The sequence below is a fragment of the Ovis aries genome, chromosome 14 (assembly GCF_016772045.2).
Source record: "Ovis aries strain OAR_USU_Benz2616 breed Rambouillet chromosome 14, ARS-UI_Ramb_v3.0, whole genome shotgun sequence".
Lineage (NCBI taxonomy): Eukaryota > Metazoa > Chordata > Mammalia > Artiodactyla > Bovidae > Ovis > Ovis aries.
Genome location: NC_056067.1, coordinates 57425893 through 57448517, shown reverse-complemented (window position 1 = coordinate 57448517; position 22625 = coordinate 57425893). Strand labels below are relative to the sequence as shown.

Genomic DNA, 22625 nt, shown 5'->3' with positions numbered 1-22625 from the left:
CCCCTGGTAACCATGAGGAACCCTTACAGATCCAAACCACAGACTGAGGATATTCTTGATGACAGCACAGGGATCCTGGTTCTCTGACAGCCTTGTGGAGCCACTATACCACCCTGCATAGTTTACTACATGTTTTTCATTTGGTTACTGCTCTCAGTGGCAAACTGATGAAACACCCTACCAGGAAATCTATGCAAGAATGAGCTCCTTGCGGTAAGGCCCAACATCAGATATATCTTTGTGTCCTTCCCAGTGCTTAGAAAGGTTCCCTTCTGAAAAATATATTCCTTATTAGCCTTGAAATGTCTTTAGGATCTGTGATGATAGCCACTCTTTCATTTCTGGTATTTGCAATTTGTGCCTTCTCTCGTTTCTCAATTAGCTTATGTAAGATCTATCGAGTTTACTGAGTTTTTGTTTTTTTAAAGAACAAGATTTTGGTTTTAACTGATTTTTCTGTATTGCTTCTCTCTTTTTAATTGATTTCTGCTTTCTCTTATTTCCTTCCTTCTGCTTGTTTCTGGTTTAATTTGCCCTCTTTCTCCTCTCCCTCCCCACCTTCCTTCTCCTTCTTTTCTTAAAGTAACAGTCCTTACCATGGATTTGAGGAGTTATTCTCTAGTCTACAAGGGCTAGTCTAAGCACAGCTTTAGTGGCATCTTACAGCTTTTAGTATGTTTTTAAAATACATTCAATTCTAAATATTTTCTAATTTCTTTTGTGCCATGGATTGAATTGTGTCCCCAAGAAGATATGCTAAAGACTTATCCCTACATATCTGTGAATGTGACCTAATTTGAAATAAGGTCTTTGCAGATTACCTGTGTAATCAGGTTAAGGGTGATTACACCACTACTGTCCAACACAACTAGTATCCCTATAAGAAGAGGGAAATTTCAATGCAGACACACTTATCCAGGACATGTGGATAAGGCCATGAGAAGATGAGGGCCAATGAACTAGAAGGATTGCCAGTCACCATAAACTAAAAGAGAAGCAGGGAACAGATTCTCCCTCAGAAGGAAGCAACCCTGCCAATACCCTGATCTTGGACTTCTAGCCTCCAAAACTGTGTGAACATGGGTTTTATTGACCAGCACATAATGGTCCTTCAGACTTGAAAATTCTGATCTTGTCCAAGTCTCATTCCCTTCCTTGGACTTTAGCGCCTCCATGGGTTGTTTCCACGGGCAACCTTTCTCCTCCCTCTAGACAATCATTTCCTTTTCCTAATTTACTACCTTGTCAGGGGTTGGGAGAGTTCCAGCCTAGAGCTTCTTCAGCACAACACCATCTGGCTATTTCCTTGAAAACTGAGTATCCTCCTTGACCTTTGCTGAGTGCATCAAGTGAAGGACTGACTTACAGAAACGCTGACTGGAGGACCTACTTTCCAGAGGGACGACTTGTTGATTTAACACCCCACAAGGAGCCAGATGAACTGACAAATGGGATAACCTTGTACACAAAGACTGACTCTCGGGAAAACGACTAAGGTAGAGGAAAACTTAGCTGTTCTATAACCAGTTCATCAGGCGGCCTGAAAGTCCCCAAGCCTCACCAACACCCCATCACTGTGGAGGTCCCCCAGGGATTCCCACCCCACTTCCTCCTCCTCACCAAGCTCTGCTCGGCAGGAGGGCCAGGGAGCATGTAGGAGTCCATCCAGAGCCAGTGGGGCCTGATGATGCTTGTGGGAGCGGCTGGGACTCTGAGGAGCCGCGAAGGGGAACCGGGTGAGTCTCCACTGTCTGCGCCAGCCGGAAACAATTGAAGAACCATCCCTACTGGGCCCCTTGGGCTCCAGCGGCCCTTGGGAGAATCCTCTTTCTCAAGCAGGGGTTCTAGACCCCTGCTAGACCTTGAGACTCCAGATCTAATCAGCTTTAAGGACACTCCTCCTTCAAGCCAGTACATGTGGACAAGGAGGTGATGGGCAGATTGGAAGCCACCGATCAAGGATCAAAATGCCGAGTATGCTCCCCTTAGGGTCAATCGGAAGTCATCTTGGTACCCTCTTGTTTCCTGTCCTGTAATCAAGGCCTCTATCGTGAACAAAGCAAGACCCAGCTTTCATGCCCAAACCAGTCACTGACCTATTCCTGTAATAGGGGCGCAGCCGGTATGCAAGCCGTAAACTATGACAGTAGCAGTCCTGCTCAGCCATTGGTCCTCACTGCAACAGGCCACGCCCCCCAAGTGAGCAACCGTTAGAAGTCCTGCCCAGCCATTGGTTGGAGCTGCAGTGGGCCCCTCCCGCAAGCCAGTGACCGTTAGCGACCGTTAGTGAGCCACCAGTTAGGGGTCCCTGTCAGTCTTTGGTTGGAATTGCAGTGGCACCCTCCCCTCCCCTTTCCCTGTATAGAAGGAACCTGGAATTCAGACTGATGGAAGATGTTTTTATCTGCCGCACTATCTGCCACTTCTTGGTCTGATATCTTCCTGATTAAAGTCCTTAGTACTTGCCCCAACAACTCCAGATTTGTTGGCCTGCCGTGTGGTGAGCAAAACAAGTTTGAGCTTGGTAACAACTCTGACCAAGCCATCCAGGAGTCTTGCTGCTGTGACCAGCGGCCCTGGTTGGGGAATTTTCAGGTAAGGTAAGGCCCTAGCAGCTGCCAGGAACACTTGCCCTGAGAATTTTCCTTTCAAAATTCCCTGAAGCAGCACCAGCTTGGCGGTTGAAGCAAGGAGTGGACAAGTGGGAGTCGTCGGGCTCCATACAGTAGGGTAAGTGGCTTCGGTGTGTACAGCCGGGGATATTCTCCCTTCTCAATTCTGACTTTTCCTTAAGGGAAAAGCCAACTGGTTTTGCATTTGATTGGGGTGCTTTGCTGGAGATGGGAACTGTTGACCTCTGACTCATGAACCGGTTGGTTTGCTTTTGTTTGCATTCATTCATGATGGAATCCGCTTGCCCTTTTGGTATTGGAGCATTTGCTTGTGGTTTTTGTGTTCTGTTGTTTTCTTAACTTATAAATGTGGGGAAAATATCATCTGTCCCTAAGGAAAGCGCTTTGGGGGCATATATATATATATATATATATATTTTTTTTTTTAATGGACAAAATATAGCTGTGAGTCTGTGACTAAGAAGGAGATGATATTCTATTGTAATAGTGTGTGGCCCCATTATACATTAGGATCAAGAGAGTGATGACCCTTGAATGGCTCACTTCATTATTATACGATATTGCATTTAGAATTGTTTTGTGAAAGAGCAAGTGAAAATGATGAGATTCCATATGCAGAAGCGCTTACACTGTTGTATCAGGAGGAAAAGAAGTCAGACAGCTGCTGCCTTATGGTACAGAGGTTTGAAAGGAAAACCAGGGGGAAATCTGTTTTACAAGAGAAAGAGGAAGAAAGTGAGACTGAGGACACATTATTTCAAAACTTAAACTCCCCTCTGGCCAACTTGGCTCCTCCACTGCCTGAATAGACTGCATTGACTGTTGTTCCAACCAACCCCATGTCGCCAACATATTCGCTCCTGTCAGTACTTCCTGTTTCTCCTACTTACAGGGATCAGATAGAAGTTTCTATGTTAACCCGTGGAGCACAGGGGCTTGGTACTGTGTCATCATCTAAGACAGGACAGCGTACCCCATTTGGATAGGGAGCCACTTCTGTGTGTACATGCTAATTCATTCAGTCATGTCTGATTCTTTGTGACCCGAGGGACCACTAGCCCACCAGACTCCTCTGTCCATGGGATTTCCCAGGCAAGAATACTGGAGTGGGTAGTCATTCCCTTCTCCAGGGGATCTTCCTGACTCAGGGATCAAACCCATATCTCCTGCATTGCAGGCAGATTCTTAACCTGCTGAGCCATTGAGGAAGCCCATTTAGACCTGGAGCCACTTCTGCTGCTGCTGCTGCTGCTAAGTCACTTCAGTCGTGTCCGACTCTGTGTGACCCCATAGACGGTAGCCTACCAGGCTCCCCAGTCCCTGGGATTCTCCAGGCAAGAACACTGGAGTGGGTTGCCATTTCCTCCTCCAGTGCATGAAAGTGAAAGGGAAGTCTCTCAGTCGGGTCCAACTCTTCGCGACCCCATGGACTGCAGCCCACCAGGCTCCTCCATGGAGCCACTTCTAGAGCAGGGCAATTGCTCTTGCTGTGATATCCTGTAGGAGGTCTCAGTGCAAATGGTCAACCAGCTGAGTTTCTATCCTCAACTTCAGATTTGTTTAATTGGAAAAACCGTAACCCTGCTTATCGAGAGGACCCCCTCTGCATGACTGAACTTTTCACTTCTGTCTCTGTCACTCACCATCCCTCTTGGGCAGAATATACGTTGGAGGGGGATGAAAGGAGGGTAGTCATTGACAAGGCTAGAGAGGAAGTGCACCAGCTCCATCTGGTGGATCCAGATGGAACTCCAGGAGCAAATCTGGTGGACGTTCCCACTGCTGAGCCTGACTGAAAGTGAAAGTGAAGTCGCTCAGTCCTGTCGGGACTCTTTGCGACCCCACGGACTGTAGCCTACCAGGCTCCTCTGTCCATGGGATTTTCCAGGCAAGAGTACTGGAGTGGATTGCCTGACTGGGATCCTAATAATGGAGAAAGGACGCACCTAGAGCATTATAGAAAGTGTATCTTAGCAGGTCTTTGAAAAGGAGTACCCAGCCAAAATGGCTTAGATACAATTTAGGAGATATACCAAAACCCAATGATGATTCATCAGAGTTTCTAGAAAGAGAAACCACACTGATACAGGCCCTGAGGCCCCTGAAAATATGAGAATGGTACACATGACTTTAATTAGGCCAAGCACCCCAGATATAAGAAGCAAATCACAAAAGTTAAATGGTGCATTTGGAATGAACCCTTCGTAAGTGTTCAACAACAGGGAACAATGAGGAAGAAGCAAGAGGATACAAGACTGAAAGCCACTCACCTGGCTGCAGCAGAGGATTCCCAGAGACTAACCAGAATAGAGGAAAACAATAAAAGACAGACAGGAGCCTCTCATGTGGTAGAGAGAGAGAAGACTCTGATGATGCCCCAGGAACTCCAGGTAACTGACAGCGGGGACAAGCTGACTTTCTGATAGATACAGTGCAACATACTCTGGTAAACACCAAGATGGCCCAGAGAACATCTCAGCCCATCCCGGTCACAGGAGTTTCTGGAGAAGTGTAAAGCTGTTCTTTCTTACAACCTCTGGAATGCCAATTAGGGGACCTCAACCTGAAACACAGCTTCTTATATGTGCCAGTGTGTCCAGTCCCTCTTTTGTAAATTAAATGCTCAAGTAAGTTTTTCACCAAAACAGCTTGACATCAGGCAATTGTCAACATTTTGAGCTAGAATTTTGTGCAGACCGTGAGGTCCAGTGTCTGGCTTCTTTGCCTCATTGTATGGCGCATGGTAGGTGCCCGTATTTCTGTGGGATGTGTGAACTGCATGCATACATGGGTGGCTTCTGTCAAATCTGCCTTGAGCACAAGATGACCATCTCACTGGTGATGACAGATGGGAGAACCCACAGACTTATAAAAAATGCCCCAGCAGAGAGATGACACTTTTCTTATCTTCTAAAAAATTACCAACATCTGGCTCCAAAAAAGGAAGTTGTCATTCATTCTGAAGGAAACACACAGCTGGGGTCCATTCTCATGCCAGAATCCAGTTCTCATTCCTGGTATTCCTTTGTGGTCAAGAAATACTGCAATAACCTCCATTTAACTGGGCTCTTTGCCTCCAGTCTTACCTCTTCTAAATACACCTCAGGGCTTCGCTGGTGGTCTGGTGGTTAAGACTCTGTCAGTGCAGGGGACACAGGTTCGAGCCCTGGTCCGGAAAGATTGTGTTCCACATGCCTCGGGGCAACTAAGCCCGCACACCACAAATACTGAACTGTGCTCTAGAGCCTGTACTCCGCAACAAGAGAAGCCCCACTAACTGCAACTAGAACAAGCTTTGAAGCAGCAATGAAGACCCAGTACAGCCAAAAATTAATTAATTAAGCTTTAAAAAGTACACCTCAATAACTACTCCTGGGATCGTCTCTCACTGTATAACTAGTCACTCTATTTCTTTGTTTCAAACCTTCTAACTGTTTATTCATTCACTCAGTTATTCAACAAACATGTTTTAAAGTCTATTTTAGGAACCATTCTGGTGCCGGTGATACAAATAGAAAGCAAGACAGACAAGATCCCTGTTTTCATGGAACTTACATTTAAGGGAGTTGGGACAAGTTCCCACAGATAAGGTCCCAATGTCTTGTGATGGCATTCAGGGCTTTTATGTCATTTCTCCTCCTACATCTCTCAATACCACTTTTCACTCACTTTATACCCAGGCATACCCCAAGTAACGATACTCAAGTTCAAAGAGAAGGGGTGGGGTTTGCCAAAGATCTTATCCAAAGACAAAACCACTAAGCATTCAAGCAAGGATCCAATCCGTGTGAGTGTTGGCTCTTTGTATATATTTCAGGTACTAGGTGCATAATAGGGGCTCAAAAACTATTTCTTGGTGGACATATTTCACAATCTCACATTTATTTCTCCTTCTTTTGAAGGAGCTCCCAAGATGGAGCACCTGTCTTCTGGCTAATCCAAACAACATATCATATAGTTTGCTTTCAGGGATTCAAAGACCAGGTCCAAGGTAACCCTATTATTCAGTGGATAACCAGTGAGGGGGCAGGTGGGACTGGAGAGGGCTTCGTGGGCCAAGGATACTCTGGGGGCTCCAAGTTTGTTGTAGACTCCAGGGTTCCTGGGGTCTCTAAGGATTCTATGGGCTTTGGTGACTCCAAGGGTGATGGGGACTTCAGGTATGAATGTTGTTTTCACAGGCTTTGTCAGCTTCAGTTTATCCTGCTCTTCCTGGAAGTTTGGGGCGATGGGTCCTGCAGGGCAGAGCAAAGAAAGAAGGATGTTGGAACAGGTACCCAAATCTGAAAAGGACAGAATTCTGTCCCTTTCTTTGAGCACTGAATCAAAGGCAGTGTGGAGCAAGGGATTGGCTTCACCTTTCATCAAAATCCCCATGGTTGGAGCCTGCCACCCTGTCTTCTCCTACTGATCCTTCCTCCCTGTGCATTCTCAGCACCATGAGCCACCCAGCTGTTCCCAGACTTCCCTGGGAAGTTTTGCCTGACTTCTCCAGGGAGGTTCAGTCTCTCACCCCTCTGGGCGACCATCACCCCAGCCCAGCCCTGCTACTGTGATGCTGCCTTCCCCTCCAGCCTGGCCGCTTTGAGGGCGGGGCCTGGACCCAGTCCTCTTCTGAGACCCCAGCATGGAGAACAGGAGATACTGCAGGAAATACTGGTGGAATTTTAACAGATGTCTGGTTGACCCACAAAGGGACACCAGCTCCCAGTACAGGGTGTAAGGAGAGCAGCAGGGTGTAAGGAGAGCAGCAGGGTGCTTCTGGCCCTAGAGAATCGTAATGACTAAAGAATGGTGAGACCCGGCTACTCTGGTGCTGACCCCTCTAAGCCCTGCTGAGGATAGGGGGTGCAGGACAAATAAAGGGGTAACCTGGGCGTGGCCTGGTCTTCAAGTCTTTCAGGCTAACCTGGGTCTGTGGCACCTACAGGCTGTGCTGACTGCAGCCTGCCAAGCAATCAGAGACCAAACCCTTTGATTTCCACTCCAATGCTCAACTGCTGTTAAGGGTTCTCCCAATCCTCTTCTCAATGGGGACTCAGTGTGTGAGTGTGTGTATGTGTGTGTGTGTGTAGGGAGCATGAGTTGTTGATTCTAATGACCTTTCAAGTTACTCCTCTTAATTTTCATCTGTCTTCCCCTCCTTGGGTCTTAGCGTCACCATCTCTAAGGTGATGCGTAAGCATGCTCTGGCATTCTAGAAGTCCTGTAAGGCTGCTGCTGCTGCTGCTAAGTCACTACAGTCGTGTCTGACTCTGTTGTGACCCCATAGACAGCAGCCCACTAGGCTCCCCAGTCCCTGGGATTCTCCAGGCAAGAACACTGGAGTGGGTTGCCGTTTCCTTCTCCAATGCATGAAAGTGAAAAGTGAAAGTGAAGTCACTCAGTTGTGTCTGACTCTTAGCAACCCCATGGACTGCAGCCTACTAGGCTCCTCCATCCATGAGATTTTCCAGGCAAGAGTACTGGAGTGGGGTGCCATTGAGGATGGTATTAATATTGCCTTTACACACTGTATGTGCCTCTCCTCATGGGTCTTGTGATCGTTATTCTGATAGGCTGGATTCCAGACACATGGGGTATCTACCAATATCCGCTGCTCAGGAGACGGGGTGACTCTGGATTTTCCTGGTTCCTTGGGCCTTAGAGACGTCTCGAGTCCTTGGTGGGCTCTGATTTTAGGGCTCTTTTCTGCCTTCATTGCTGCAATTTTCTTTGCCTGCTTCATTCTGATATGTTTCACTCTAAGGAAAAGATGCTCCTGATCAGTTCGGGCTCTCTACCCACAATATGGGCTCTGATCTTGCTGGGAAGTGCTGGTTTAGAGCCTGGGGTGAGCCATGCAGCCTCTCTGGGGCTTGCTTTCCTGTCGTGGACAACAGAGACGCATGCTTGTCAGGCTGTGGGTCTCAGATGAGGTCAGCTATGAAAGGGCTTTGCAAGCTCTGATTTTTGTTGGTCTTCAAGTCCAGCTGGCTATACTTAAAACATAGCTCCCCAGGGATTTCCCTGGTGGTCAAGTGGCTAGCATTCAGTGTTCCCACTGCAGGGGTCACCAGTTCAATCCCTGATTGGGGAACTAGATCCTACATGCCATGTAGCATGGCCCCCCCAAAACACCCAGCAACCCAGCTTGCCCTGCCACCTCACTCCTCTTCTTCCTCACCCTAATGGACAGTTACTCCCAACTCTCTCTGCCCCTCATCACTTGCCCAGCTCAGGCCTGGCTTAGATCGTGACATCAGCCTCTTGCCTTTCCCTCTGTGGACTGTGCCCACCCCAAGTTCACACCTCCCCTCCCAGCTGACTCCTCCATGGTCCTCAACTAAGGATTAACTCCAAGACGTCTGGACTGGCCAGAGGCTCCCCTGCCCAGCTCTCTGCCCTGCCTCTGGCATCTCTGCCCTTCTCACTCCAGACTTCCAGCCAGCACATTTAGCCAAGTCTCAGGAGTCTTTATGAACCAACCCCAAGAACCTTTATCGACTTCGTTTTTAGCTGTTACTTAGGTGCACTCTCAATGCACCTGAGGTTGCACAAAGACACCGGAAGTTTCTCAGGTGTGTTCCCAGGGTCTCTGTACCTGTCTTTCCACCACATGCGCAACTGCTCAGCCCTGCTGCCGCTTGAGACAGCTCCCTGGGGACTCCACTGGTTTCACTTCCTCCTCCGCTTTCTCTTTTATAAAATTCTTTGAAAGCCTCGGTCCCTTGGGCCTGTTTTCTGGCTCCATATAGTCCCGATGGCCCTGGCTCGTGGGGACCCTGTTTGCTGCCAGACCCTGAGTTCCTCAAGGGTGGGGGCATCCATCCAGCGCCACAGGCCTGGGGGTAGCAGGCTCTGGGAGAGGCTGAATGGTGAACGGTTTTAATTGGAGGACTATTGCTTTACGATGTTGTGATGGTTTCTGCTATACAACAGAGTGAATCAGCTGGATGTATGCCTATATCCCCTCCCTCTTGAGCCCCCCTCCCTCGTGCCCCCATCCCACCCTTCCAGGTCATCACAGAGCATGGGGCTGAGCTCCCCGTGCTATCCAGCATCTTCCCATTAGCTAAATATTTTACACAAGGTAGGGTACGTATGTCAGCGCTACTCTCCCAACTCATCCCACCCTGACCTCATGCCAAACAACAAAGAAGACAGGAACGCAAACCCACCCATCAACAGACAGGCTGCCTAAAGCTGTGCTAAGCTTACGGTGAATCTTAACCTCGGTACTCACATGAGTGGGACGAGGCAGAGGAAGAACAATGTGACACCGATGGCTCCGTAGAACACGCCCCGAATCAGCCCTTTCATGAAAGTCTGGGCAACCAAAGAACTCCTTCCTGGAGGTAGAGAGCTAGTGCGAAGGGGTTCTCCCTGGGGACCTCCCAGCTGCCTCCCCTGGCCCCAGGGCCCACCCCCTCTTCCCCACCCACACAGTGCCCCTCCACCATCACCTGACTTCAGCAGGATGGTCAGGGCGTGGGTTCCCTCTGGGTTCCTGCCCTCACAGAGCAGGCTCGTGCCCGTTTCAGGCGGCTTGGTCAGATGGATGGTGCTGTTGGCCCAGGGGCCAAGCGTGGTAGAAGTCACCCGAAAGCCTGTGCGGTTCATGACCACGGGAGCGACCCCCACCCGCCACCGCACGGAAGGCGTGGGGGTCCCACGGAAGGAGCAGCTGCACTGCAGAGTCTTCTTCAAGGAGCAAGAGGAATCGAGCAGCCTGGTGGGGGCTGAGGGGGAGTGAGGGTCAGGAGTCAGCAAGCATCCTGATTCCCTGTCTGCCTCCTTCAGGACCCAGCCTTTTCTTTATTCGTGATAAACCAGGAACTTGAGAGAGACTTTCTGGGTCTTCCCCAGTGGCTCAGTGGTAAAGAATCTGCCTGCCAGTGCAGGAGACATGGGTTCAATTGCTGGTCCTGGAAGATCCCACATGCCACGGAAGAACTAAGCCACAACTTCTGGGCCTGTGCTCTAGAGCCCGGGAACCATACCAACTGAGCCCGTGAGCCAGAACTACTGAAGGCTGGGCACCCTAGGTGCTGTGCTCTGCAGCAAGAGGAGCCGCTGCAGTGAGAAGCCCGCTCATTGCAACTAGAGAAAAGCCCACACAGTAATGAAGACCCAGGAAAGTCAAAGATAAATAAGTGAACAAAATTATATATGAAAAAAATATATATATTTTTGAAGTCCAGAGGAGTCAGGCCTCACAGACCAGTTGCCCTTCACCCTTTCTCCTCGTCTGGCCTGAACCAGCACACTCAACTTTCCAGACCGATGGCAGAGGAGTCTCTTGAAGACCTGCATTGCCTGCGATCCCTCATCTATCCACCCCCACCAGGCTAAAGTGCCCAACCTCAGTAACTCTCTTTCCGAGCTCTGGCCCTTCCAGCTCCACCTGTGGTCAGATTTTTCCCTCCATCACTGTCTGGATGCTCCTGGCAAGTCACTTCCCTCTCTACTCTTCCCTAGTCTGGAAAACAGAGAGACTTCCTGAGCCCGACTCACATTATCATTGCTGGAAGAGGCATACAATGAATGCCTGAGGTTTACTGTGTCCTGCCTCAATTCAGGACCAAGTACCACCCATTCAATGAACATTTTTAGATTTTCCTCTTCCCTGTCCAGGTGGACGTGGACTGAGCATTCATCTTAAGCAAAGACTGCTATGCTGATTTCTGAGTAAGAACACCATGAAACCACCTCACTCTCTGTAGAACAGGTCAGAGATTGTGAGTTAACAGTCACTCTCTTCAAGGTCTCCAATAGGAGGAATTGGTCCTTAGCATTTCCATGTACTTAGTCATTGGAGTTGTTTGGGGTTACTGGAGGAAATGGGTCATTTCCCCCTGAACAGTTGCCCTTGATCTTGGGCTTTCCATTTGGGTCACTTGAGGGGATGAGGAATTCGCAGGCCTTTCCTCCACTTCCCTTGCTGACCTCCACATTATTCATTTTCACCATCTGGAGAAGCAGGCCATGGAGAGCGATCGAAAGAGGCTGAAAAAAACTTACTAACTTTGGAACTTGGAGTGTGCTAGCAATATTCAGATGGCTCCTGTGCTCAAATATCTTCAGAGCCCCCTGATGAGCTCCCACCTTTACCCTCAGCTCTATTCCCTGGCCCCTGCCCCCTGCAACCTCCCCAATTCCCCCACTCCTGTCAGAATCTGGCCTGCAGATGCTTAACCCACATTGGTTCCTTGGTGCCTTAAACCCTTGTGTGCCTGCTTAGTTGTGTCCAACTTTTTGAGACCCTATGGACTGTAGCCCACCAGGCTCCTGCATTCCAAGCAGATTCTTTGCCACTGAGCCATCAGGGAAAGTGAAGTCGCTCAGTCTTGTGCAACTCTTTGTGACCCCACAGACTGTAGCCCACCAGGCTCCTCTGTCCATGGGATTCTCCAGGCAAGAATACTGGAGTGGGTTGCCATTTCCTTCTCCAGAGGATCTTCCTGACCCAGGGATTGAACCCAGGTCTCCTGCATCGCAGGCAGACGTTTTAACCTCTGAGCCACCAGGGAAGCTGAGCCATCAGGGAAGCCCACCCTAAACCCTTAAGTCCTTTTGTATTACGTCACCACAACCTGACCTAGCCCTGGCTCTGGAGCCTTGGCTTCCTCAGACCCTTCCAGCGCTGCGTCTCTTCCCACTCACCCAGCTGGAGCCCTGGCGGTGCCATGAGCAGCAGCAGTTGTTTTCCACACAGGAGAGACAGGGGCTTAGACCACAGCTGGTCCCGAAACCGGAGCTGTCTGGTTCAGATGGGGTGATGTGATGAATACCTGGAAGAGGCTGCAGGGGTGGGGAGAGCAGAAAGAACTCTTAGCCAGCCAGGGGCTTCAGCCTCTTCAGTCATCCTGAAGGCGCGTCCCCTCTGAGAAGCAGGAATTTTGTGGGATGTGATGTCTGAAGGCCTGCAGACAGGACGGCACCACCATGATCCTCTGTGATGCTCCAAAGGCACGTCTCCTTCCCCCGCCCCCAGTCTGTCACCCCCCTCCCCAGTTCCCTTAGGAGGGTCTTTAGTTCCAGGTCTGCAGGCTTCCTCTAAAGTTTACGGGTACCACATAACTGTGTGCCACAGGGAGACAGGGTCAGGTCTGGGGGTTTGGAATGTCCCCCTGGGGCCCTGGTGAAAAATGGCTTGGAGGGGGAGTGACCGCAGGCCAGGTGGTCAGGGGAGAGAGATGGTGGCTGGGGACGAATGGCAGGCTGGAGCTGGGGCACAGGCTGTGAGAAATGGAGAGGATGGGACCGACTTAACATTTGAGGGGAATAAAAACAGATGGGGGTTTCTACTGCTGATGGGAAAAGTTCCAAACCTTCTTGCGTTGTAGATGAGGGTCCCCACAAGTTTGCTTCGCCCTTGTCTTATGTCCCCGTGTCTTTCTCAACCTTTTCCCAGTGTTCCCCTTTCCAAATTTCACCCTTAACATAGCTCTGCCGTCATCAGGGACTCTTCTGTTTCCCAGCTTTTCCTTCTGTAGCTCTCCTCTGTCCACATTCAATTTCATAACTGAGTTCAACGCTGCTTCCTTGATGTAGCCTTTCCTGATTGCCCCACCCAGTCAGAAGTGGGTAATCTCTCCCCTCCCAGAATTGCCAAGTGATTAAAAAAAAAAAAATTGGCTGCATTGTGTCTTAGTTGCAGCACCCTGGCTATAGGGCATGTAGTTGCTCCGCAGCAGGTGGGATCTTAGTTCCCAGACCAGGGATGGAACCTGTGTTGCCTACACTGGGAGGCGGAGTCTTAACCACTGGACCACCAGGGAAGCCCCTATCAAGTGATGTTATTTGTTCTTTTTTGGAGAAGTGATTTTTCCGTCATGACAGAGTGACTTGTTTTTGTGTAGATGCCAGATAGTAACTTACCCTTCTTTTCATCACTCACAAATTCAACCTGTTAAGGGATGCAATATTGCCTGCTAAAGCACTACTTTGGCTTCCTTTGCAATTAAGAGGGGACCGTGTGACATTGTTTTAGGGGAAGTCAGCTGGGGATTCTTGGGAAAATTTTTGCTTTCTTGATACTGTCCTTTCCTCTTTCCTGTCACTTCCTTCTTCTTCTTCCTAGAATATGGAGGTGATACTGGAGGTGGAGCAGCAATTTGGCAACCATGAGGTAACCATGAGGAAGAAAGCCACTCATGGCTGATGTTCACTTAAGGATGCTTTAGCAGAACAATTCAAGAAGCCTAGTCCCCTGACGGCTTGTAGAGCTGCTATGCCAACCCTGCACAGCCTAGCTCTGCACATCTTTCTTTTTTAATTGATGTATAGCTGATTTAATGTTCATTTCTGCTATATAGCAAAGAGATTCAGTTTTATATCTGGAGAAGAAAATGGCAACCCACTCCAGTATTCTTGCCTGGAGAATCCCATGGACAGAGGACCCTGGCAGGCTGCAGTCCATGGGGTCGCAAGAGTCGGACACGACTTAGCAACGGACATGATATATATATATATCATATATATATGGTGGTGGTTTAGTTGCTAAGTTGTGTCCGACTCTTGTGACAGGCAAGAATACTGGAGTGGGTTGCCATTTCCTTCTCCAGGGGATTGCCCCAGCCCAGGAATTGAACCCAGGTCTCCTGCATTGCAGGCTGATTTCTTTACCATCTGAGCTATGATGGAATCCCTATATATATATTCCTTTTCATTATGGTTTATCATAAGATATTGAATACAGAACCTTGTTGTTTATCCATTCTGTATTCCCAATCCATCCCTCCCCCACCCAGCTCCCTCTTGACAACCTACATCAACCCTGACAATCCTGTATCAAATAAACCCCTGTGCCCTCTGCAGAGCTTAGAAACGAACTTGTTTGATAGTCACTGATACAATGTTCACATCAATCTAACCTCCCTTGAAACTATAGCTCCCACACATACTTGTTTTTTTTGAAAAGCACCGACTTCAGAGCAGGAGCCCAGGGTTTGAGTGCCGATTATGTCGGCCACGACACTGATTCATTGGGAAACCACAGACAACTGCTTTTCCTCTCTGGGCCATTTCTGCAATAATTCTGCAATAATTCCTGGGAAAGAGGCAGAATGAAGAAATACGTCTGGGCATGACCTCCCTTATTAGCATTTTAATCAAGCATTACCAAAGACATCATGGGTATTTCAGGTTCCAGGGTTATTTTATGTCCTCAGATATTGGGTTGGTCTCAATTGATTTCTGGTAAAATATTCCAGCAGCCGCCACTTCGTGGAGCTCAATGCCTTTTGCCATAAACTCCTGTCTGCATAAGGATTCTGAGACTTCTTTCCAGTAATTTTGTAGACAGGGGCTAGCAACAATCCCTCATGTAGACTATGTGCATGTCCTCCAAAATCCAAATAGGCCAATCAGACACTGGGCTTCTAGCTTCTTTTTTCTGCCAGACACCCTGTACTTTTCAAATTAACAACCTGTGTGGGTTTGGGCAGTTTTATTGGTTCCCATTTATTATATCCAATCAATTTTGGTTGAAGGGAGGATTTACATGTCTCCTGTTTAATAATACTAGAAAGGGGAAATGTTCCCCAGTCATACAGGGTATCTATTTATTAATACATTGAGGTAAAGGAGGAGATCCAATGACTTTCCATGAAATTTGTTTAAACATTCCAATCTTCCTCTAAACTCCCACAGTAATCCCATCAATTCTTGAATTTCCATAGCTTCCCCATTCAACTATAACTCCTATTAGGACTGACCAGCATCCGGTCCCATCACTGCATGGCAAATAGGAAGAGAAAAAGTGGAAGCAGTGACAGATTTTATTTTCTTGGGTTCCAAAATCATTGCAGATGGTGACTGCAGTCATGAAATTAAAAGATGCTTGCTGCTTGGAAGCAAAGTTATGACAAACCTAGACAGCGTATCAAAAAGGCAGAGACATCACTTCACTGACAAAAGTCTGTATGGTCAAAGCTATGGTTTTTCCAGTAGTCATGTACAGATGGGAGAGTTGGACCATAAAGAAGGCAGAGCACCAAAGACCTGATGCTTTCAAACTGTGGTGCTGGAGAGGACTCTTGAGAGTCCCGTGGACAGCAAAGAGTTCAAACTAGTCAAGGCTAAAAGAAATCAACCCTGAATATTCACTGGAAGGACTGACACTGAAGCTGAAGCTCCAATGCTTTGGCCACGTGATGCAAAGAGCTGACTTATTGGAAAAGACCCTGATGCTGGGAAAGACTGAAGGCAAAAGGAGAAAGGGGACGACAGAGGATGAGATAGTTAGCATCACTGACTATCTATTTGCTCATGAATTTGAGCAAACTCTGAGAGATAATGAAAGACAGGGGAGCCTGGCATGCTGCAGTTTGTGGGGGTCACAAAGAGTCAGATATGATTGAGTGACTAAACAACAAGTTTTAGAATCATAGAGCATGAGGCTCCCGTGTTAAGGAGTCTCAGAAACATGTCTTCATTTTATTGCTAATGTGCATATGGCTTTGAGTGCCCTGCTGGAAGTGGGGCCAAGGAACCTAGGCCCTTTAATGAATCTTTATTTTGATTAGCTTATGGGACCATCACCTCAGGTGATTTGCAGTCAGATTTCTCATTGTCTTATCTGTCTTGTGGCTTTTTAAATTCCCCCAAACTAGGGTAGATAGAGCAGACTTGATTGAGGTCCTTCAGTGCTGGGGGACGATCCAGGGTTCCCCCTGGTCCACCCAGTCTCCCAGAGTGCTGCACTGAGACCTTTGTTTTGACCCCATCAATGTCCCCTTTATCCCAATTCTTTTTAAAATGAATCTATTAATTTTTGGCTGGGCTGGGTCTTCGTTGCTGCATGTGGGCTTGCTCTGTTTGCAGCACGTGGGTTTCTCATTGCAGTGGCTTCTCGGTTGTGGAACACAGGCTCTAGGCGCACGGGCTTCAGTAGTTACAGCGTACAGGCTGAGTTGCCCCTCTGACACGTGGACTCTTCTTGGACCAAGGATGGAACCCGTGTCCTCTGAACTGCCAGGAGGATTCTTAACCACTGGACCACCAGGGAAGTTCCTATTTATCCCATTTCTTAAGGACTGTTTAAAGATTTCCATCCTGTCGGACTTTGACTCTCCCATTCATCTTTCTTCATTCTCTGGTGAATCACTTTAATATTTTGTGCTCCCTGTGGTTTCAACATAACGCTTCCCTTTAGTAGCAGCAGCCCGAGGCTAACAGCTTTATCTTGGGCTGGACAGAACCCAAACTGGACTCTGTGTCAGGATCCAGCCCGGCCTTTTCCTTTTCTTTCATCTTAGCTATTACAGATAAAAATAACCCAGGATCATGCATTTAGCTTGTTCTTGTTATGTTGCATTTTCTTATGCATCTAGTGAGTCAACTTCTTGGATGTTGTATCCATCATTAAAAAAAAAAAAAAGGTAACTTTTAACCTCCTGTAACTAATTACAGAACAGTTGTATTTCAGGAAGCCTTGAGTAACCCTGGGGTCACCCAGGAATCAGAGTCATCATCTCCTGTCCTCATATCCTTCCTTTTCCCAAATTATGTGCTTCAGTGGGTCCTGTTTGCTCTAGTGGATTTCATTTCTATGCCAGCAGCAAAGCTAGGGAACAGTCTGCAAGATGCCTCATTCCTGACAGTGACCGCAGATTGCAGGGGTTTCTAAAAGCCCCTCATTTTTGACATCTATTGAAAGTTTGGGGGCCCTCAAGACTACCCTCAGATTTGATAATTCACTGGAAGTACTCCCAGAATTCACAGAAGGACTTCCCTGGTGGTCCAGTGGTTAAGACTCAGCACTTCTGATGCAGGGGTCATGAGTTCAATCCCTTGTCGGGGAACCAAGACCCCACATGCTGCAGGTTTCAGCCAAAAATAGGAAACAAAAGAATCCACTTCCAGAATTCACTGAAAGGTGTTTTAGGTTACGGGTTTTTTTTTTTTTTTTGCATCTAAAGGACACAGATTAGAATCTGCCAAGAGAAGGAGCACAGAGGGCAGAGTCTGGGAAAGTTCCAGCCAGACAGCTTCCTGTTCTCCTCTCCCTGAGGAGTCAGAGACAGAGCAACTTAACTGCTCTGGAGTTTATGCCTGACAACAGGCCCAGAAGACTGACAACCAGAGAAGCTCACCCAAACCCTGTGACCAGAGTTTTTATTGGACCTCTATCATGAGGGCATCTGCCCTTGCGGCAGATTTTATTCTCCTGCTCCTTCTGAAGGTGGACTGATACCACAGGATCCAAAGATCCCACTGGAAATCACGCTGTTAAACTGTCTTGTGCGGCCAGCTCCTGCCCTTAATCACAGTTGAAGACTCTTCAGTGTGATGCCAGGACCTCAGGCAAACAGAGACTCTCCATCAGGCAGGACTTCCCAGGGTTTAGAGATTATACCTCCTGGAAGCCAAGGGCAAAGGCCAGACCGCTCTTTGGGCTTCATTAAGTTCCTTACTACATAGAATGATGTGAGCTAAATTCAAGGTAGCAGTTATCACTAGATTTTAGTGGGAGATATGGTTGGGGAAGGGGTACAAAGGGTGAGTGTTTTAAATTTTAAGCTGGATGGTAGGTGCATGCTCTTTTATATACCATTTTTATACAGTTCTGTAAAGAATCTGCCAGCAATGTGGGAGAACCGGGTTTGATCCCTGGGTCGGGAATATCCCCTGGAGAAGGGAATGGCAACCCACTCCAGTATTCTTGCCTGGAGAATTCCATGGACAGAGGAGAAATGAAAAATTGATCATTTCATTTATGTAAAAGTTTTATTTATTTATTTTTGTTTTGGCTGCACCTCGTGACATGCGGAATCTTAGTTCCTCAACCAGGGATCCAGCTGGCATCTCCTGCATTGCAGGCTGAGCCACTTGGGAAGCAAAGATGGATTAGTAAGCAGAAAAAAAGAATCACCTAATTAGGCTATGATGAGATTTTAAAAACCTTTAACTGAAACTAGTATTTATTGTTTACTATGTATCTGTCAATTTCACATACACATAGTCTCATTTACATCCCTGTCAACAACCTGAGAGATATGACCCTCAAGTCTCAGCTGTATGACATATACGACTCTGGTCCTCAATTACCAGCAACTAGTCCAAGAAACCAAACCACTTCTGCAGTGACAGTTAGCCTAGAACAGTCAGTTTGTTCCGTATCAGGTTCCTTATTGTTTACCCCTGTTTCCAGCTCAGAACCAACCAAAGAAAACCAAATATGCTCTCCAATCCAACCACAGAAGGTGCTAACCCCCAACTTTCTCATGATTAAAATCATCTGCCAACACTGCTGACACTCCTTCACTTTTTTCCACTCTAAAGGACTCCCACTGCCCTGCCCGCCTTTGTAGTCTTTGCCGAATGCAAATGGTGGTGGCTGGCTCTCTCACTACAGCAAGCTCTGAATCAATCTGTTTGTTCTCATTTGGGTGGTTTTCATTTATTTCCACAAGCCTTATGGAATTAAATGTTATGATTTCCTCTTCATAGAGGAGAACATGGAAACTCAGAGAAATAAGTGATTTTCCCAGAGTCGCTAAGCAAATACAGTTAGAGATGAACTTAAAACTCGTTTCTCTTTTTCCACACCAACTTTCAGGAGTGTAGAGATTATAAGCTCCCCAAATTCTCTGACCAACTGGCACTATGGGTACTGTACAAATTACTATTAAATGTTTAAACAGCCTTGCCCTATTCTCAGGGCTTCCCAGGTGCTCAGAGGTAAAGAATCCTTCTGCCAGTGCAGGAGACGTGGGTTCGAGCCCTGCATTGGGAAGCTCCACTGGAGAAGAAAATGGAAAGCCACTCCAGTATTCTTGCCCAGAGAATCCCATGGACAGAGGAGCCTGGTGGGCTCCAGTACAGGGGGTCAAAAAGAGTTGGACAAGACTGAGCACACACACAGCAACGCAGCCCTCATCTCAGAAAATGGAAAAAGTCAATCACCTAAAATTTAGGAAATATGTCTCTAAATCAAAGAAAATACATTCAAGAAGAAATCAAGAATCAAGACTTCAGAGTCCACTTTCACTACTCTTTTATATGTCAGAAAACCTTGTTGGTATTGTTTTCCAAAATATATTCAAAGTCTGGCCACTTTTAACCAGCTGCACTGCTGCCACCCTGGCCCAAACCACCATCCCCTCACCCAGATGGTTCGATGATCTTCTCACTGGCTTGGCTGCTTCATCTGTGTCCTGTACATGCTACTCCCTGCATGGCAGCTGGAGGGATTCCATCAACACCTCAGTATCATCCTGCCCCCTTCTCTTCTCAAAAGTCTCCAAACGGTTCTCATCTCACTCAAGAGTAAAAGGCAAAGTTCTGCACGACGTGGTCCATTCCCTCCATTCCCTTTCCTTGTCTGATCTCATCCCCTACCACTCTCCAGAAACTCTACATCAATGAGCAGTCTTCCCCTTCTCAGGAACCTTTCTTGAGAAGCACATGCCATTTTTGTTTTTGGCCATGACACACAGCCAGCATGTGGGATCTTAGTTCCCCCAGGAGGGCTCAAACCCAGGCCCCCTACATTGGCAGCACAGAGTCTTAACCACTGGACCACCAGAGAAGTCCCAAGAAGCACATGCCTTTGTGATGGCACTCTTCATTTATTCTTTCAGTCAACCAACATGTTTGAGCACCTCCTTTATGCCAGGCACTCCTTTAGGGTTTTAGCAGTAAGCAAGAATGACACAATCCCTGTCCTCAAAAAAACAAGCTGACGGTGAGCATAACTTGATAACTGTAAATACAATGAAGAAAAAGAACCCAGGACAACATGATAGGAATTATGGGATGGGGGACAATGGGGAAACAGTTTAGATAGGATGGTCAAAGAAGGCTTCTTGAAGGCAGTGACATTTGAGCAGAAACCTAGAGGAAGGAATGCCAGGCCACGCTGGGGGAAGGAAAATTGCAGGTTGAGGGAACAGCAACTGCAAAGCTTGAGGAGTTCAGCATGTTTAAAAGAGAGAGAGAAAAAAAAGTGGGCTGCTGAAGGGCAGTGAAGGGCGGGGGAGACTGGCATGAGACAAGGTCACATACCAAGTGGGCTGAGCTCCTAAAAGGCACAAGGAGGAATATGAATGCAATTCCATTGGAGTGTATTAAGAGGCATGACTATAAACTGATTAATTTGGTTTTGAGTTCCCTCTGGCTGGTGTGTGAAAAATGGACCACATCAGGGGCTAGAGCAAAAGCACAGAGACCAGTGGGGGACCATGCAGTCAGTCAGAAAATGTGATGATGACTTGGCCCAAGGTGGCAGCTCTGGAGATCCTTACTGTACTGAGGATAGATTCTGGGGTGAAATGATAGTATTTTCTCTTCTTCACACCCTACAGCCATTCCCTTTTTGCACTGCCATTTTTATTCCCTTTTCCTTTCTCCAATTTAAAACTGCATTTGGGTGTTAGGATGAGCCCTGTCTGGGTCTTGGCCCAGGCTTGGCCAGTAAATCACTAAATAACCTTGGTCAACTATTTTACCCTCTCTGGTTTTTTTATTTCTTCTTCTTTTTTATATCTGTATTTATCTATTTGACTCCATGGCATCTTAGCTGTGGCTCATGGGATCTAGTTCCCTGACCAGGGATTGAACTGAGCCTCCCTTCATTGGGAGCACAGTCTTAGCCACTGGAACACAAGGGACCCTCCTTTTATTTCTTCATCTATAACATGAGTGAGCTTGACTGTTTGAGATGTGATGATCAGCCAAGCTCTAAAATTCTGATTTCTTCTTGCTCCTCTCGGCCAGCCTTTAGAGATGAGTTGAATGACTCCTCATGCACCCTCTTTTTCCCCTCTCCTTCTATTTCCCTTCATGCATTGCCTCTCCTCTCAATTTTACCTCTGTGTCTCGTTCCAAGGGCCCCAGGCAGTTCTTTGACCTTAGCACACCTCTGTCTGTATATTTCTGAAGCAGAGTGCAGGAGATGCAGCAAATTTTCCAGACTTGGTAAGGGCGGGACTGACTTTTGGATGACTGACCTACTTAGAAGCCTGGAAAATGAGTTTTCTAGAGAAATCAGGGACTAACAGTGAAACCGATTAGCTGGCTTACAGGCAGGATAACTGTGTGACTAATGACTGAGTGCCTGGCAGGGGGATTAGCTTATTAGGAAGCAGATTTACAGGGAGCCTAATTGGACTGATTAACAGGGCAGGCTGTGAAGGGGGTGGATTATCCGATTAAATGATTTATGAGGGGACTCACCGCAGACTCATCAGGGCACTAGCCTGATCCTCTGTTGACACAGAGACTGATGGTCTTATTGGCAGATTGGTGATCCCCTGGCTGCTCTTCAGGCTGACCGGGTGACCCACTTGGTGGCAGGCTGAGGAATACAGAGACAGGATCCCGGTGAACTGACTGGCTAGCTGGTGAGCTGGCTCTCAGGAAGCCTCCCAACCTGATCCAGAATTGGCCTCGGGGGCCTCTCAGGCCGGACAGCCACCTTGGAAGGCCTACTCACCTCCGGCTGCCTAACTGCCCAAGGTCACAGTGACTGACAGAGATGCCCGACTCTCATGGAAGCCCAGTTTGGCCAGTGCCAGCACAGGTTCTCCACTCAACAACTGACAGGAGAGCCAACAGCCAGAGTGCAGCCCCGTGAGGCCTCGTGAGGCCCCACAACGACCTATGTATCTACAAGAAGAAGGCTGTGCGGAGACCACTCTAGATCGTGGCTGCTTGCCTCCTGAGCGGGTGATGTAAGCGTATACCCAGCAGCCAATCAGCGACCGCACGGGCCTGCCTCCCAGCCAATCAGTGGCTGAGTGGCTTAGTATGGCTCCTGAGAGGGAGGGTTGATGCTTAGAAAGTGACAATTATTAGCGATGTACCCTTGTTTATAATGACATAATTTGAAATTATTTGAAAACCAAAATGAATGTCATTCAGCTCTCAAATAAGCCACACTATGCTTCGTTTCTAGTGTGTATGCAAACGTAGGTTTTTGATGGTTTGTGCTTCAAAGAGAAGAGAAACCCTTCTATATTGTGTTGCAACCATTTATATCTATTCTCCATTAGAAGATGGACA

The 22625-nt window shown here is 47.6% G+C and overlaps 2 protein-coding genes across 3 annotated transcripts in view; one reads left to right on the top strand and one right to left on the bottom strand.

Moving 5' to 3' along the window:
* Positions 1–2296: 2296 nt before the first annotated feature.
* Positions 2297–22625, top strand: part of LOC105601977 (zinc finger protein 519-like) — a 58739-nt gene continuing 38410 nt past the window's right edge. Inside the window, exon 1 of the mRNA XM_042231057.2 lies at positions 2297–2730. The gene's annotated coding sequence lies outside the window, so the exon portion shown is untranslated. The remainder of the gene's footprint in view (positions 2731–22625) is intronic.
* SIGLECL1 (SIGLEC family like 1) lies at positions 6422–13121 on the bottom strand. Of its 2 annotated transcripts, XM_027977956.2 has the most exons (6): positions 12947–13121; positions 12279–12416; positions 10079–10354; positions 9859–9964; positions 8221–8377; positions 6422–6868 (listed from the first exon to the last, which is right to left on the bottom strand). In XM_027977956.2, the coding sequence occupies exons 2-6, from the start codon at positions 12301–12303 to the stop codon at positions 6827–6829; spliced, it is 606 nt and encodes a 201-aa protein (XP_027833757.2). In that variant the 5' UTR covers positions 12304–12416; positions 12947–13121; the 3' UTR covers positions 6422–6826. The 2 variants fall into 2 exon arrangements, with proteins under 2 accessions (XP_027833757.2, XP_042087032.1); XM_042231098.1 differs by lacking the exon at positions 8221–8377.